Source organism: Megalobrama amblycephala, linkage group LG11 (assembly GCF_018812025.1).
Source record: "Megalobrama amblycephala isolate DHTTF-2021 linkage group LG11, ASM1881202v1, whole genome shotgun sequence".
In the NCBI taxonomy this organism is placed as follows: domain Eukaryota; kingdom Metazoa; phylum Chordata; class Actinopteri; order Cypriniformes; family Xenocyprididae; genus Megalobrama; species Megalobrama amblycephala.
In genome coordinates this window covers 38297831-38316655 of record NC_063054.1, presented here as the reverse complement: position 1 = coordinate 38316655, position 18825 = coordinate 38297831, and the positions used below count along the sequence as shown (strand labels likewise).

Here is an 18825-nt window from a genome sequence, read left to right as displayed (position 1 = left end):
CATAGCACTAACAATTCCAAAGACTTGATTTTAATTCCCAAGGAATGGGAACTAAAACTTAACATGACAAACATTAAATATAATGTGAGTTGCTATAAATAAAAGTTGGCAAATGTTTAAACATATAGGTGTTTACAATGCGATCGTTAACAAGAACAATGAACACAATTTAATTCATTTATCAAATACTACACACACAGTTCTAGAACATATCAGTGGTCAAACTCAAACCGAACAACGCCGCATCTCATGCAGCACAACCGGTTGACACTCTAGACCGCACCTGCGGATTAGGATTCAAACTAAACGCCTGGGTTTTCACATGGATGAAGACCTTTTCAATTTGCCCATCTCAGTTTGTCTGTCGGAAAACGAGGAGCAACAGACAAGAGTAAGTGAGCGGAGTTTAAATTAAACAACTCCTGCTGAACTTGATTCAGTCTGACAGAGAGAAAAGGGCAGCTGTGGCGATCCGGTCTTTTCATTTCAGCCAGCTGAATATAAGTCGGCTTACTTGTCTATCATACGCTCGTCTCAAAGCTTGCTGCAAAAAAATATGTGGTTTTCTCCCAGAAGCAGCTCCGTTCGAGTGACCTACTGTAGCTGAGGGCAGGATTTAGAGAAGTATTGTTTATTTGAAGTGATAGTGTCTCTACCATCGGCATCAGCTCAGATTTATGTTTACGAAAGAAAGGTCTTATTCGGGGCTTGAGTTATACTGAAGAGGAATTGCAGTAGTCACAGATATAGGAAACCAGGACTATGTAAACGTGGAATATAAGGATTTAAAGGTTAAATATAATCATTGTTGTCTTATATTGTCCCTTCACCTTCCTGACTCATGCTCTAGTAACTATCATCAGTCCATTTTATGCCAACATCCAGACATTTGCAGTTCATCTTTGCTGGTAAATATAACGCATTTACAATTTGTTGCATCACGTTGCTCACTTTCTTGAGCTTGAAAAGTCTGATTGTGTCGGTGGGCAAGAATTTAAGCACTCCTGACCTACGGCAAGTCCAAACCGTCGGGAGATTATCCAAACCTGCGGTCCAGAGTCGTCTGAAGAGGGTCGGTGCGAGTTGACTCTTTGCATGATGTTAAATGTCACTCCTTGATCTTTCTGCACTCAAGAGTAATTCAACTTCCTGTCAACGTTTCGGAAAAGGCTCACAAAAGACACTTTTACTGCTTTAACACTCGCGTCTGATGGTGTTTTCAGTGCACACATCTTACCTCAAGCAGGAAGATTCATGTGATGAAACTACAATTAATATCAATCAAACCTGTAACTTTTATTTAACTTCAACTAGATTTAAAGTAACTTAACTACATTTTTCAGACCTAACTGCATGATGACAGATGTGTAAATACATACACTATTTATTAAACATTAAAGGCATAACATACAACATTTATACTTTTAACAAGACATCCAAAAAGATAACACATTTAAAGGAATGGGTTTACATTGCACAAAGAAAAATGAATGCAATAATAAAATAAAATAAAAAATAAAAATAAATCAAAAGAAAGACAGCACATACCAGTTCAGTTTTCAAGTAACTTCAACTCTTTGGCGAATTAAAGTGTATCTCTACATTTTTTGTTATCAATACATTGGAGAGACTCAACATACAAATGAAAATCAGTCATAAAGACCTTCAAACAGGGTTTAGAATTATTTCTTTTACTTTTATGAATATGAAATTTACCAAATAAAATCATAAAATTGACAGATTTTTTGATTCAAAATATAATTCACAATTATAACCAGACTTCTAGAATATGTATAGATAAATCTTCCCAGAATTTTTTGGAATGGTAACATTCTTTCTGGCTGATCTGAACAAAATGAACATTTTTAATTAATATCCATAAATTTTGATAAAGTATAGTTACTAACATAAATATTATGAAGTACTTTCCCGAAGTTTGTTTGATATACAAAACCAAAAGGGAAGCAGCCAAGCTTTTTTCCAAATATAAAACAACTGTTCCAGAAAAATTTCCCTCTAGGCTTAATAGATCTCTTTTCATAAAATACATTTCTAATAAATTTATTTATGCATTTTTTACTGTTAATGTCCACACCATTTAAATGAAGAGTGGGTTCAATTCTACAAATGTTAAGGGGCAACATATGACTTCTCATTAACATCAATAAACCTTGGGGAATTGCATTTATTACAGAATAATATTCTCTATATTTAAAGGTGCCGTAGAATGTCTTTTCAAAAGATGTAATATAAGTCTAAGGTGTCCCCTGAATGTGTCTGTGAAGTTTCAGCTCAAAAAACCCCATAGATTTTTTTTAATTAATTTTTTTAACTGCCTATTTTGGGGCATCATTAGCTATGCACCGATTCAGGCTGCGGCCCCTTTAAATCTCTCGCTCCCTGCCCCCGAGCTCTCGACTATAATACAGTGCATTTACAAAGTTCACACAGCTAATATAACCCTCAAATGGATCTTTACAAGATGTTCATCATGCATACTGCATGCATGCATCGAATCATTTGAGTACAGTATTTATTTGGATGTTTACATTTGATTCTGAGTGAATTTGAGGCTGTCCTCCGTGGCTAACGGCTAATGCTACACTGTTGGAGAGATTTATAAAGAATGAAGTTGTGTTTATGAATTATACAGACTGCAAGTGTTTGAAAATGAAAATAGCGACGGCTCTCGTCTCCGTGAATTCAGTAAGAAACGATGGTAACTTTAACCACATTTAACAGTACATTAGCAACATGCTAACGAAACATTTAGAAAGACAATTTACAAATATCACTAAAAATATCATGTTATCATGGATCATGTCAGTTATTATTGCTCCATCTGCCATTTTTCGCTGTTGTTCTTGCTTGCTTACCTAGTCTGATGATTCAGCTGTGCACAGATCCAGACGTTAATACTGGCTGCCCTTGTCTAATGCCTTGAACATGAGCTGGCATATGCAAATATTGGGGTCATACATATTAATGATCCTGACTGTTACGTAACAGTCGGTGTTATGTTGAGATTCGCCTGTTCTTCGGAGGTCTTTTAAACAAATGAGATTTATATAAGAAGGAGGAAACAATGGAGTTTGAGACTCTCTGTATGTCATTTCCATGTACTGAACTCTTGTTATTCAACTATGCCAAGGTAAATTCAATTTTTGATTCTAGGGCACCTTTAATAGGAAATGTCAATTTATTCATAAAATTTTCATAAGAAAGTAACTGAGCTGACTGATCAAAATGTTCAGATACAAAATAAATTCCTTCATCCATCCAATTCTGTAAATAAAGAGATTTCCGGTTAACTGTAATTATAGTAATCACACATTAACAAAAAGCGTAAACCTCCAACCTTTTTAAAAACATTGTATGGTATATAAAAACCATATTGAGTCTGATTTCAGTAGCCATTTTACTTTGAAAGTATAATATAAATCAAAAAAGTCCAAAAGCTCAAATACACCTTCATTCCTTGGACCCTGAAGAACTTCCTTTCTTAAATGATGATGTTTATTCCTCCAAACAAATTTAGTAAATAAATTGTTAATTTTCTTACAAATTGAATAGGGATAATGCCAGATAAACAATATGAGGACTCATATTTCATGTTTACGTCGTAATATCAGTATAATACCCATGTCATTATACACATCTGTGTCCTCATATGTATACAAGAACACTCTCTCTCTCACACACACACACACACACACACACTGTTTACACTGGCCTTGAGTTTTCGCCATGCAGAGCACTTCAAATACTGTGGAATATTTAATTAGCTCCGCCTCAGTTGATGCTCTTATCACGGCTGACTCTGAACTCATCCTCTTGTAACAGTGGGGTTCAGAAGAGCCTCGAGGGGTTAAATCAGCCCGCCACCTTCAGCTCACCCTGCACATCTGCAGCTCTGAACACTGCGGTGCAACAGCGCCTCCTCAGGACACCACCGGCACTACAACCAGAGAAACAGGACTCTTTTCACGCCACTGTTTACTTACACCCTAGCAACAACCCACAATACCATAGCAACCAAGAATGATCACTGTTACTAAAATGAAATAGCAATATAATCATCCTTTGAGAATCAATCTCACAAAACCTGCAAAGACAAAGTGTTCATATTTCACCCCCAAATCAAAAGATAAATAAATTATTAAAATTAATGTTTGCATTTAATTATTTTATACTAATATGCTAATTTAGTGGACGTAAAATGTCTGGATGCATTACAACAATGATAATTTTGGAAGAAATATGCGTGATTGATATGAAAATAATGTCACGATGGATTATTTCATCTTTTTATTTATGCAAAATAATTAATTAATTTTATTTCTTTCAAATTGCTTTTGATTTTAAGGTGAGATGTGGCAGATAAAATGATTCAAACAGAGCAAAATTAAATGCTCTTATCTGATCTCTGTTGAATCCTTGTGCAAAAGAAGGAAAATATTTTTGACCGGACTTATTGTTGTCATATCGAAATGAAGTCATGCGTACATGTGGAACAAAGATAAGCTCAAAGGTCAAAACAAGTGTATCTTCATGTGCGATGTTTCCATGCCAACCAACCTCGCAAGCAACATCTGAAATTTCTTGTTATCTTGGAAATAGATGGCAAGCCAAGGGAAATACGGCTGGCAGAGTAAATCACACAGAGAAAGGGCAAGGCCTCCGCTCTGCTGTTACAGCTTCACATTTAACTCTGCTCAAAAGCACTCCATTAAAAATCCATAAATATTCTACTGTATATCCAGAACGGCTGTTATACGTCATCGTTCAGATCGTTCTCCTGTAAGCTCACAGTTTGGGCTGTTTAGATGATGATGAAGACCGTATTAAACCGCAGGTTACAAAATGCTTTTATTGTGTGTCTGGATGCAGATATAAACCAGTTCATGACTCTCCCTTATGACAGCGAGCCATGATTTACTGCAGAAAAACATAGTTAAACCATGGATTTACCAGAGTAAGTAACCATGGTTTTACTACAGTTTTACTACAGTAACTATGATTTAACTATGATTACTGTAGTAAAAAAAAACAGGTTATTTTCGTAGTTCCTATGATTTTACTGCAGAAATCACAATTAAACCGTAATTACTGTAGTAAAAGCAGGTCATTTTTGTAGTTCCTATGATTTTACTGCAAAAATCACAGTTAAACCGTAGTTACTGTAGTAAAAGCAGGTCATTTTTGTAGTTCCTATGATTTTACTGCAAAAATCATAGTTAAACTGTAGTTACTGTAGTAAAAAAAAGGTTATTTTTGTAGTTCCTATGATTTTACTGCAGAAATCACAGTTAAACTGGTTACTGTAGTAAAAAACAGGTTATTTTTGTAGTTCCTATGATTTTACTGCAAAAATCACAGTTAAACCGTAGTTACTGTAGTAAAAAACAGGTTATTTTTGTAGTTCCTATGATTTTACTGCAAAAATCACAGTTAAACCGTAGTTACTGTAGTAAAAGCAGGTCATTTCCGTAGTTCCTATGATTTTACTGCAGAAATCACAGTTAAACCGTAGTTACTGTAGTAAACGCAGGTCATTTCCGTAGTTCCTATGATTTTACTGCAGAAATCACAGTTAAACCGTAGTTACTGTAGTAAACGCAGGTCATTTCCGTAGTTCCTATGATTTTACTGCAGAAATCACAGTTAAACCGTAGTTACTGTAGTAAAAGCAGGTCATTTCCGTAGTTCCTATGATTTTACTGCAAAAATCACAGTTAAACCGTAGTTACTGTAGTAAAAGCAGGTCATTTTTGTAGTTCCTATGATTTTACTGCAAAAATCAAAGTTAAACTGTAGTTACTGTAGTAAAAAACAGGTTATTTTTGTAGTTCCTATGATTTTACTGCAGAAATCACAGTTAAACTGGTTACTGTAGTAAAAAACAGGTTATTTTTGTAGTTCCTATGATTTTACTGCAAAAATCACAGTTAAACCGTAGTTACTGTAGTAAAAAACAGGTTATTTTTGTAGTTCCTATGATTTTACTGCAAAAATCACAGTTAAACCGTAGTTACTGTAGTAAAAGCAGGTCATTTCCGTAGTTCCTATGATTTTACTGCAGAAATCACAGTTAAACCGTAGTTACTGTAGTAAACGCAGGTCATTTCCGTAGTTCCTATGATTTTACTGCAGAAATCACAGTTAAACCGTAGTTACTGTAGTAAAAGCAGGTCATTTCCGTAGTTCCTATGATTTTACTGCAGAAATCACAGTTAAACCGTAGTTACTGTAGTAAAAGCAGGTCATTTTTGTAGTTCCTATGATTTTACTGCAAAAATCACAGTTAAACCGTAGTTACTGTAGTAAAAGCAGGTCATTTTTGTAGTTCCTATGATTTTACTGCAAAAATCACACTCAAACCGTAGTTACTGTAGTAAAAACAGGTCATTTCCGTAGTTCCTATGATTTTACTGCAAAAATCACGGTTAAACCGTAGTTACTGTAGTAAAAGCAGGTCATTTCCGTAGTTCCTATGATTTTACTGCAGAAATCACAGTTAAACCGTAGTTACTGTAGTAAACGCAGGTCATTTCCGTAGTTCCTATGATTTTACTGCAGAAATCACAGTTAAACCGTAGTTACTGTAGTAAAAGCAGGTCATTTCCGTAGTTCCTATGATTTTACTGCAGAAATCACAGTTAAACCGTAGTTACTGTAGTAAAAGCAGGTCATTTTTGTAGTTCCTATGATTTTACTGCAAAAATCACAGTTAAACCGTAGTTACTGTAGTAAAAGCAGGTCATTTTTGTAGTTCCTATGATTTTACTGCAAAAATCACACTCAAACCGTAGTTACTGTAGTAAAAACAGGTCATTTCCGTAGTTCCTATGATTTTACTGCAAAAATCACGGTTAAACCGTAGTTACTGTAGTAAAAGCAGGTCATTTCCGTAGTTCCTATGATTTTACTGCAAAAATCACAGTTAAACCGTAGTTACTGTAGTACAAGCAGGTCATTTTTGTAGTTCCTATGATTTTACTGCAAAAATCACAGTTAAACCGTAGTTACTGTAGTAAAGCAGGTCATTTCCGTAGTTCCTATGATTTTACTGCAGAAATCACAGTTAAACCGTAGTTACTGTAGTAAAAGCAGGTCATTTCCGTAGTTCCTATGATTTTACTGCAAAAATCACAGTTAAACCGTAGTTACTGTAGTAAAAGCAGGTCATTTTTGTAGTTCCTATGATTTTACTGCAAAAATCACAGTTAAACCGTAGTTACTGTAGTAAAAGCAGGTCATTTTTGTAGTTCCTATGATTTTACTGCAAAAATCACAGTTAAACCGTAGTTACTGTAGTAAAAGCAGGTCATTTTTGTAGTTCCTATGATTTTACTGCAAAAATCACAGTTAAACCGTAGTTACTGTAGTAAAAGCAGGTCATTTCCGTAGTTCCTATGATTTTACTGCAAAAATCACACTTAAACCGTAGTTACTGTAGTAAAAACAGGTCATTTTTGTAGTTCCTATGATTTTACTACAAAAATCATAAATAAAGTGTGTGTTAACCAGGTTAAACCATAGTAAAATCATTGTTATTTTTGTAGCTACTATAATTTTACTACAAAAACTATGGTTTAGCTATGATTTTGTAGTAAAATCATAAACAAAACAGTAAATCTTGTTTTACTATAGTATGAACTCATTTACACTGTGGGAGAATTAATCAAGCATGATTTAAATTATGTTTCCATGATAAAAATGGCTTTTATTTCAGTGTCCTGAAACATCATTATTAGATTCATCTTATAACAGAAGCATCAGAAGTCTCACATTGGGTTTTCTGTTGCAGTTGTGATGGAATTCTTCAAATGTGTCACGTTTCTGCCATCTAGTGTCTGAGAGCAGGATTACACACTGGTCTTGAGTTTCAATAAGCTGCATTTATGTACTTATTATAAGCATTAGATAATATATTCAACATATTTCTATAAAATATATTTAGAGTAAATTTTGTATTAAATTTAAATATGTACACTATTATTTTTTTCATTAGAAGATTTGTTACATAAGTACGTTTTACACAAAAATACTATTTCAATACCATTTTTATGGCATCCTCATGAATATTAATCCTCCTCATGAATATTAATTAGGTTATGATGAGGACACTTATTAATATTCATGAGTCATGTCATTATTGTCATATCATTTGTTCTATTTGTATGTAAACAAAAAAGCAGTCAGGACGAGGTGGCCGAGTGGTTAAGGCGATGGACTGCTAATCCATTGTGCTCTGCACGCGTGGGTTCGAATCCCATCCTCGTCGACTGGTTTTGAGTGTTAATAGTTACTGTAAAAGACACCAGATAGCAGATGTTCGCTTCGCCGTGAGGGAATGTGTGATCACTGACAGAAAAGCACAGAGGTGATAGATATGTGTGGAAGCCCTTTTCAACAAAAGAAAATAATAATGTGAATTTTATATATATATATATATATATATATATATATATATATATATATATATATATATATATATATATATATATATATATATATATATACACTAATTAGTTAAAACCTCAGTTCTATTGTTTTGATCTTTTCTTCACAAACATGTATTTTTCACCTGCATCCCTTCGGTTAAAACAACTGTGCATTTATGCCCACATCTCAGCCAATATATTTAGAGAAATTTGCTATACATGACATTTCCAAGTTTATCATCACTTCACTGTATGATTACAGCTGTTTCTGCAACCAAAAACTCATCTTTATCTCAATTATAGACACGCTTCGTTAACTATGATCATTTGTTTTGCAGAAGGTAAAAGCCAGTTCATGTGGAAACAAAATGCATCAGTTCACTGAACTCAAACCCGTTCCATTCCCTCTATAATGAAGACGCATTGCAACTTTTGAACAGAAAGAAAACATGTTTATTGAACTTTCCAAAGTAACTTCATGACGTCAGGTTGGGTGTCGACTCCACGTCACAGAAGTTCAGCCGTCCTCAGGTTTAGTCCAGCTGGATTAATAAAGCAAGAGAAGAGAAATGGGTCAGTTTTATAATTAAATCTACTAATGAGTGAAATGCAAATGACTCTAAACACACTTAATGCAGTGATACTTGCCTTGATGAAGCCGATATCTTTAGCGTACTGTCTGAAGCACTGACGGCACATGTTGAGTCCGTATTTACGGATCAGACCGTGTCTGTTTGAGCAAACTCGGCTGGAAAAACAATCACAACAGGTTAGAATGGAAATGCAAGTTAATAATTACTGTGCATTACTTTGACAGATGACAAAATAAAGCCAAAACTGATTAATTATGTACATATACACTATCAATTCCTAATTATTAGAGATGAAACTATATATCAGGCATCGGTCGATAATAGCAAATTTTCACACTATTGCCCGATAGTTTAAAAAGTAAAGAAATTTGTGTAAAGAAAATACTAAGATACCAGTTTGATGTTCAATATCAATAGTAATTATATGAATTAACAGCATTCAGAAATTTAATATTTAATCTTCAGAATTTAGTAAATGTGTTTATTAATTTTAGTAATGTTTGTTCATAACTGATACCAGTTACTCTGAAACAAGTTGATAAAATGGAGAGAATATAGTCTGCATTTGCATTTCTTTCAAAATATAATACTTAATGAAATTATCATTAATTTAGAACCCCCAAACTATCATTATCTGCAGATATTACTCTGAATAATCGTTTAGCGTGGAGAAATTTAGTATCTGTGCATCTTTAATAATTAATTAGCTCCTGGCACAAGCTTTGTATTAGTGGTTTGAAATGCATTAACCCTTGAGCGGTCTTCGTTTGGGAAGCACACTCAGGGTCTCCAGAGACACCAGGCAACAAAATGTAATTTTACTCTGTTTATTAATGTTTTTACTCCACATGTGCAGTTTTTGGAGGATTTATCATATCTTTTAAATTTATATAAATAAAAATATTTTTATACAAAAAACAGCTTTTTATGTAAAATTCCCTTTATAAAAGACCCACATTTCTAACTTTCATTCATGGGGATAACATGGATAATCTGACATGGTTTAGTGTGAGATTTTTGCCCATCTTTTGGAAAATGCAGTTTTAAAAGTAAAAAATGATCACTTTATCCAGCAGATGCTGCAGAGCTCCACTATTTGCTGTTTGACTGACTGAAAGACATCTTTTCACAAGTAGTTTCAGCTGGATTCATGAAATCTCTATTATGACAATAAAAGCTCCTTTTTTGTAATGAAAATAATCAGTTTTTCAATATTGTTACATTATGATGAGATCCCACTTAGAAAATGGACAAAATTCATCCTCAAAAATCAACATTTCTGAAAAACTTTGACAAAAAGTATTTATCGTCATAATTGTGATTTGATAATATTTAGATATGACTCCAGCTGAAAATACTTGTGTAAAGATGTCTTTCAGTCAGTCAAACAGCAAATAGTGGAGCTCTGCAGCATCTGCTGGATAAAGTGATCATTTTTTACTTTTAAAACTGCATTTTCCAAAAGATGGGCAAAAATCTCACACTAAACCATGTCAGATTATCCATGTTATCCCCATGAATGAAAGTTAGAAATGTGGGTCTTTTATAAAGTGAATTTTACATAAAAAGCTGTTTTTGTATAAAAAAAAAAATATTTATATAAATTTAAAAGATATGACAAATATGAAGTAAAAACATTAATAAACAGAGTAAAATTACATTTGTTTTTTAAAAAAATAATTGTTACAAAGTTACATTTTGTTGCCTGGAGACCCCAAAGACCCTGAGTGTGACTTTTTTTCTACACTAACATAAAAACAATATATCGCTCCAATTTTCTTTTTATTTGTAGATCTAGAAAGTGTAAACCACTGTACAAAGTTTCATGTCATTTGGACAAAGAATTTCTTTAAAAAATTTGAGCAGACGTCGTTTGGGGTCTAAAAAGACCCTATAAGGGTTAAGAAAACGATAAAAGAAAATAAATAATATTAAATTACTTTGTTTATATTAATGATCTGCAATCATCTCTGCCGATTAACAGTCAGCTTCAAACTGTAAAGAGATTTTGGGTTAAAATTCACTTATATAATTTAATTTAATGACACGAAAGACAATAGATGTGCTTTATAGTTGTTCTTCAGGCTTAAACTTGTCATATAAATCATCCTTACATCAATAACATCATAAGAAACAAACATTAACGCTATTACTCGTCCTGACTAGTGAAACTATAATCATTGAACAATCGCGGCCGCCATGTTGGTGCATCACATGTGCTCCACATTCATGAAGAAATAACAAACACACGACGGACTGAGCGAGCCGAACCCTCGCGCATTCATAAACCCTTCATATTAAACATGCGACAGAAACAGAACTGACCAGGATCTGGATCCCTGGCCGTATTTTCTAGGATGACTCCAGTAGAGCTGCTGATGGCCCATCTCGTCTCTCTCGATCGGGATGTCGAAAAGGAAGTCGAGTTTGTGCGCAGGCGCAAAAAAGACGCTCTCCTTCTACGGAACGTGGCGCTTCCGGCGTCAACATCTAAAATGGCGACGTTTAGAGGTTGAGAGGCGAAATAGATGTCAAAATATTGCAATAAATGAATAACTCAAAATATTCTGTCATTATTTATGTATGCATGTCATTGAAAATGTAGTTTTTAGGCAGTGTATGTGCATATTGTGCAGTATTCATAAACCAGTTACAGTAAGCTAGTATTTTAAAGGTATAGTTCACACAAAAATTAAAATGTAGTCATCATTTTCTCACTCTTAATTTGTTCCAAACCTGTATGAATTTGTCTTCTGTTGAACACCAAAGAAGATATTTTGAAGAATGTTGGTAGGGAGACTGTTGGTAGGAAAAAAAAATACTATGAAAGTCAATGGGGACCAACTGTTTGGTCACCAACAAGAAGAAAGAAGAGGTTCAGAATGATTTCAGAGAGGTTTTTATGTTGCTGTAGGCTAGGTTAAAATGTTTTTTTTGTTTTTTGTTTATCTTGTTTGAAACAAGGTTCAGACATGATGGACAGTAACAAAACATATGTGTAAACAAAGGTAAATAATATAAAGTATAGAATGTGGAAACTTATATTTGCAAAACTTATATACTTTCCATTGCTTTACTATCATTGACCACTGTTGCATCGCGCTGTTTTTTCAGCATCTCTCGCCATGAGCGCTTAAAGCATTAGTTCACTTTAAAATGAAAGTTACCCCAAGCTTTACTCACCCTCAATTTTTGAAGAATGTTGGTAGGAAAATAAACATACTATGGAAGTCAATGGGGACCAACTGTTTGGTCATCAACATTCTTCAAAATATCTTTTTTAGTGTTCAACAGAAGAAAGAAACTCTTACAGGTTTGGAACAACATTAGGGTAAGTAAATTATGACATTTTTTTCATTTTTTAAACTTTAAAGTAGTAGTATTTTCATCTAAGATGAAACCGTGCTCAAAGAAATCTCCGCCTAGTGGTTGCAATGGCAAACTACACAAAAACCGTCATGCATTCTTAACTATTTAATTGATTTGCTGAAAAAACACACACACTCATTTAATCCTACAGGTAAAATCCCATGCATTGCATGTATTCGGTTGTGAAAATGTGTTATGTGCATGAATTAGACACATTAGTGTAAGTGGAATGAAGTCTAACAATCATTATTATCGCTAAATATGCCTAATATGAGCTTTTGTTGCATGCATTGCGCAACTTTTTCATTGAGAATTGTGAAATGCGAATCGTGGTAAATGTGACATCACGCGCGCGCTGACAGTCGGAGCCCCCCAGAGGTTTGATGAGATTGTGGGAGCCGTTGGTTCCGCACGGAGCCTGAGCAGCATGACACACTTGAATTAAAATGCGCTTTTTATGTGGATATGACAGCCGCCTTACATGCCTACATCTGCGGTGAGGCTTTTATTCTCTTTGCATGTGTGTGTTTCTCATGCATCTGAATGCGGCAGCTCAATATTTTGCTTTAAGAATCGGTATAGCAGCAAGCTAACTAGTGACAGTGCATCACCAAAATACACACATCGGCATGCATATACGTGCATTGATTATCTGCCGTTTGAAATGAGTAATATTAACCAAATATAGGTGTTAGTGAATGCAGTGCAGTGTTTTTGCTTTTATGTTTTTTTCTGGCTCGCGCAGATGCTTGCTTTAGCTCGAGCATGCAGCTGCAATGAATGCATGCATGTGCGCGAGCTGCCGTCATACTTTCTTATTTTTGAACTTTAACCAGTGCATATTTGTGCAGTCGAACTCTTTCACTTTTATGAAGCTCTAGAGTCGCATTGGTCGACAGACAGTCGTGCATATGTGTTGTAAACATGGGCTCCATATTGTGGTGGTTGTGCGCCTGAGCATGGTTGTATTTCCCGCAGGTTTATTAATAGCCGTTTTGGTTATAGAAATACGAATGCATCGATCAGGGCAGTCAGTGATATCTGTAGAAATCAAGGGGTGTTTGTCCTGCTGACTCACTGCCTCAGTTAGGAATTGTCTGGACTTGATTAATTCAACATGTTTCAGATGATCCCATGTTTTGTTTTTCCCGTTGGAGAGTTGAGGTTTTTATGTTGCTGTAGGCTAGGTCACATGGTTTTTGTTGTTTATCTTGTTTGAAACAAGGTTCAGACATTATGGACAGTAACAAAACATATGTGTAAATAATATAAAGTATATAATGTGCAAACTTATATTTGCAAAACATACTTTCCATTGCTTTACTATCATTGACCACTGTTGCATCGCGCTGTTTTTTCAGCATCTCTCGCCATGAGCGCTTAAAGGATTAGTTCACTTTAAAATGAAAATTACCCCAATTTTAATCACCCTCAAGCCATCTCTAGGTGTATATGAATTGCTTCTTTCAGATGAAGACAATCGAAGTTATATTAATAAATATTCTGACGCGTCTAAGCTTTATATTGGCAGTGAACGGGACCAACGAGTGTAAAGCGCAAGAAAGTGCATCCATCCAAAGAAAAACGTACTCCACATGGCTCCGGAGGGTTAATAAAGGCCTTCTGAAGTGAAGTGATGCGTTTGTGTAAGAAAAATATCCATATTTAGCAAGTTATAAAGCAGTGATCGACCAATATTGATTTTTCAGAACCGTGTGTTTAATATGTGCCCGATAACAGATATGCAGAACCGATATTTATTTACTGTTTTACTTCTGTTTTTGACACGATTACACGACCAAACCATTTTATTTATAACAATCACTCCCTCCTTGCATAGAAAACAGAACAAATCTTATTTATATACCAATAAATAGAGGGGTCTGAAAGTGCAAAAAATGAAAAAAGTTCACTGTTACTAAACTTCTTGAAATTTAGTAGTCTTTCATGTTAATTTTAATCTTTATATTACAAAAATAAACTTCATATTACATATATCTATCAGCAGCAACACTAATGTTTAGTCATATCAACTTTGCAGTAGATTTATAAGCTGTTTAATAGGCTAAAGAGTGATGAATAATTCGCTGGATAATGTGAAATAACTGAATAATATTGGAATATAACAAACAAAACATTATATTTTATTGCATTTCTCAACTGGTATGTTATCAGAATTATTAATAATGTTTTTGTCGTTCTAGATTATGAAATATCTTTTGACAAAGCGCTGTTTATCTATGCATTTACACAGAACTATGCTCTTACTGCGATCGCTCGCGGAGATAATAAACAATTAATTTACATACAAAATGCAGACGACTTCATGAGAATAATGATGACAGAGAGAGAATTAAATTCAGCGCTTTTATTTCCAACGTGCTCATTCATGGCTGTATTATTTAATTCATGCAAAGTTACATCTTTATTGGGACAGGACTTGACGGATTATCTTACGTGACTTACTCTTTATTTCTTAGAGACAAGCTGCATAAACTAGCTACATTTCAGGCATTAATGTAACACATCTAATTTGTGCACTGATGGCTGTTGTGTTTAAAGTTTACTAATTACAGCAAAGCAGGTAAGTATACTTGACCTCTGCAAGCCGTTGTCTCGTCTCCCCTCAGATGTGCTGTAATGGCGATCCTGTGCGCAATTCTCAAAACACCCACAAGATGGCGGCGTTTATTGGTAAATCCGATATTACAAAACCGATACCTGATTATGGTAAAATGCTTAAATATCGTTGAAAATATCAGTAAATCGATATATCGGTCGATCTCTATTATAACGTATAATATAGCTTCCGCCAGACCGCCTTCCGTATTCTACTTACTAAGAAAGTGTAATGCCTCTCGCAGTTCAAAAAGCTTACGCCAAGTCCTACGCCTTCCTTATTCAGCTTATGAAAAAAGCTTAACTGACGTAACGTCTGGCGGAAGCTAGTTATTTTACTTTATAACTTGTTAAATATGGATATTTTTCTTACACAAACGCTTCAGAAGGCCGTGTGGAGTACGTTTATGATGGATGGATGCACTTTCTTCAGCTTCATACTCGTTGTTTCCCGTTCACTGCCAATATAAAGCTTAGATGCGTCAGGATATTTATTAATATAACTCCGATTGTGTTCATCAGAAAGAAGAAAGCCATATACACCTAGGATGTGTTGAGGGTGAGTAAAGCTTGGGGTAATTTTTATTTTAAAGTGAACTAATCCTTTAACCATTCAAATTAAAAACTAATTTTAAGACCTCAGTTCCATTCTGTACCTGTGCACAAGATGATAATAATGCTATTTAAACATTGACACAAAGTGCCATGTTACAGAAATCTGTGTATTCTGTGATACAGATGTTTTAATCCGATCGTAGAGTTTATTATTTGAAACTGTTAGAATCGTGTTGCACCTTTTTAGATTTGTGAAATTCTTCTGTATTGGAAACATGATACTTTATATTTTATTGTCTGTACTGCATCTGTGCTGCACTGTCACTGTCGTAATCTTCTAATTAGCAGCTCTTCAGGTTAAATCCGCAGAGACTAGTAATTAGGTCTGGACCCTTGTGAGTTTATACTTTAGTTGCCTAAGAATACAGGGCCACATTTGTTATATTAATACTGTTAATCTCATGTTTCTTAGGGCACTTAGCAGAGAAAGGTTTGATGGACCAGAATGTTGTAGATCAGAGTTTGTTACATTTGAAATACAAACATTTTTGGTATATGTTTTGAGTTTGATCAGCCATTAAGCAGTAAGCGGTGATCTAAGAATAGGCCACATTGAGTGGACTTGACTTTTCAGCAAATAATCCTTCTTTGAAAGTTTAAGGAGAATGGTTTTCTTTGAGCATGTGCAGAGTTGTATTTTTGTGTGTATTTTGTGTAACAATGCATGGCTTTTCAAAGTTAATAAAATCAATTCCATTGTTTACAATGAATATTGTTATTTTTGTAAGGTGAGTTTAGAGATATTAAACTGAATTTCTAAATCGTCATTGGTAGAGTTGTCAAAAGTACCGACTTCGGTACCAATCCGTACTGAAATTTAAAAAATGTGGTGCTTTGAGCGGATTCGTAAACACCTCTGATTGGCCGTTGTGTTGACGCGCTCATCGGATATGTCTGTGATTGGCTACAATGATCAGATGGGAGCATTTAAAAGCACACAGAATTGTTTGCATTTGGAAGAGTTTTGAAAGCGGGAGCGTTTGAAAGCAGGCGTCTATCATTGGACTGGTTCGCTCGGTGAAGAGCGTCATTGATGACTATTTACAACTTTTTTGAAGTGTTGATCATTGTAGCCAATCACAGACATATCAGATGAGCACGTCAATGCAATGGCCAATCAGAGGTGTTTATGAATCCGCTCAAAGCGTCACATTTTTTAAATTTCAGTACTGACTTGGTGCCGAAGTTGGTACTTTTGACAACTCTAGTCATTGGCAAAAAAACAACAACAAAAAAATCAGACCATGCTAATTAAAATCATTCTTTCAATTTCTTTTCCTTTAGGTTATAAAAGGCGACTCATTTGCCTTTAAGAAAATGCCTTATGGGAAACACTATCTTTCAAATACATTCCAAAATTAGAGGACCAAGAATAAGCTGCATTTTCTATGATAACGTTTTGTACCCGATCTGCTGGAGCAGACCTTTTTTGCATTGCCAACCTGCCGCCCTCGTCTCCAGAATCACTTCAACGACCGTCCCGCAGGGCGACTGCCTATCATGAGATTCCGAATTTACAAGCGAAAGGTGGTAATACTGACTCTAGTGGTGGTAATCTGTGGATTCGCCGTCTGGAATAGTGGTAAGACGAAGAAGGCAAGCGGCGTGTTTCCCAAGGAGGTGGAGACGGGGAAGCGGAGCAGCGCCGCTGGTCCAGTACAGGTAACGATACCAGTAACCCGGAAACCTGTCAACGAGACTCTTCCGGAAAAACAGCAAGCAGTTGCCAAGCCTGAAGCAGACAACCAGACTCTGGTGTACAGAGGGATCGTGTTTCAACTCAACTTTGACCAGATCCTCAGAAACGAGGAAAAGTTTCGCAAAGTGCGCCAGAAGGACGACCTTGTCATCGTCGTTCAGGTTCACAACCGTCCCGAATACCTACGGCTTTTGGTGGGCAGCTTGAGAAAAGCGAAAGGAATTGAGAACGTCTTGCTGATATTCAGCCATGATTTCTGGTCTCCGGAAATCAACCAGATAGTCGCGTCCGTCGACTTCTGTTTGGTCCTTCAGATATTCTTCCCCTTTAGCATCCAACTCTATCCTCAAGAGTTCCCCGGGAATGATCCCAGAGATTGCCCTCGAGACATTCCCAAGAAAGATGCCTTAACGTTAGGCTGCATAAACGCAGAGTACCCGGACTCCTTTGGCCACTATCGGGAAGCCAAGTTCTCGCAGACCAAACATCATTGGTGGTGGAAGTTGCACTTTGTGTGGGATCGAGTCCGAGTGTTGAAGGAACACCAAGGACTCTTGTTGCTCATCGAAGAGGACCACTACCTCGCTCCCGACTTTCAGCACCTTCTCAAACTGATGGTGTCCCTAAAGAAAGAACAGTGTCCCGACTGTGATATCTTATCTCTGGGAAGCTACGGACACATCGGCTACTCCAGCAAAGCCAACAAAGTGGAGGTGAAAGCATGGAAGTCCACCGAACACAACATGGGAATGGCGCTGAACAGAGATACATACCAGAAACTCCTCAGATGCACCGATGCCTTCTGCACCTACGACGATTACAACTGGGATTGGTCGTTGCAGTACCTTACCGTGAACTGTTTGCCCACGTTCCTAAAGGTCATGGTGAGCGAGGCACCTCGGATTTTCCATGCCGGCGACTGCGGCATGCACCACAAGAAGTCGGCTTGCATGCCAAGCAGCCAGAAGACAAAGATCGAGAACATTCTCCAGAGCAGCGGGAACCAGTTGTTCCCGAAACAGCTGCTCATCACAAAGAGACTCCCTTCTTCTGGGGCCAAAGGATTGGCTCCACACGTCAAAAACGGAGGTTGGGGAGACATCAGGGACCACGAACTCTGCAAGAGTTACCTTCGATTACAGTGACTTTATATTCTCTCCTTTTTGTTGTTTTTGCATCCTCTAATGAAAGCCTTTATGAGTTCTTTATGGACTACTACTTCTTATTGCCTGTTTTATTGAAATATTCCAAATAAAAAAAAGTATGTGACGTTTGGATTTGGTGGTTATGAGCATCATTGAAGTATTATTACTGAAAAAAAGTGTTATTGTTGTCACTCTTATATCTATTATTAAAGACTAGCATTTTTTGTGCCATTTCAAAGACAACATTTGTATATATGATGATTTTAAAATCTGCAAAAGCATGAACTTTCTTATAATTATGTATATGTGTGTATATATAAATATATACAGACCTGCAG

General features: G+C 35.8%; 2 protein-coding genes and 1 non-coding gene across 3 annotated transcripts; 2 read left to right on the top strand and 1 right to left on the bottom strand.

The window, feature by feature from the left end:
- The first annotated feature begins 8205 nt into the window (after positions 1-8205).
- trnas-gcu lies at positions 8206-8287 on the top strand. The gene has a single exon. It is a non-coding gene; the product is annotated as a tRNA-Ser (tRNA).
- Positions 8288-8877: 590 nt separating this feature from the next.
- Positions 8878-11522, bottom strand: rps29 (ribosomal protein S29). Its single transcript, XM_048207933.1, has 3 exons — positions 11366-11522; positions 9096-9195; positions 8878-8989 (listed from the first exon to the last, which is right to left on the bottom strand). The coding sequence occupies exons 1-3, from the start codon at positions 11425-11427 to the stop codon at positions 8981-8983; spliced, it is 171 nt and encodes a 56-aa protein (XP_048063890.1). The 5' UTR covers positions 11428-11522; the 3' UTR covers positions 8878-8980.
- Positions 11523-12498: 976 nt separating this feature from the next.
- mgat2 (alpha-1,6-mannosyl-glycoprotein 2-beta-N-acetylglucosaminyltransferase) lies at positions 12499-18619 on the top strand. Its single transcript, XM_048207914.1, has 2 exons — positions 12499-12905; positions 16928-18619. The coding sequence occupies exon 2, from the start codon at positions 17144-17146 to the stop codon at positions 18485-18487; it is 1344 nt and encodes a 447-aa protein (XP_048063871.1). The 5' UTR covers positions 12499-12905; positions 16928-17143; the 3' UTR covers positions 18488-18619.
- The last annotated feature ends 206 nt before the right edge of the window (positions 18620-18825 follow it).

Bases quoted from the DNA above. Each gene is read 5' to 3' on its own strand.
- rps29 (XM_048207933.1), bottom strand. From the start codon at position 11,427: ATGGGCCATCAGCAGCTCTACTGGAGTCATCCTAGAAAATACGGCCAG. The intron at 9,196-11,365 runs GTCAGTTCTGTT...TTGTTTTTCCAG, and splicing joins GGCCAGGGATCCAGATCCTG to CCGAGTTTGCTCAAACAGAC.
- mgat2 (XM_048207914.1), top strand. From the start codon at position 17,144: ATGAGATTCCGAATTTACAAGCGAAAGGTGGTAATACTGACTCTAGTG.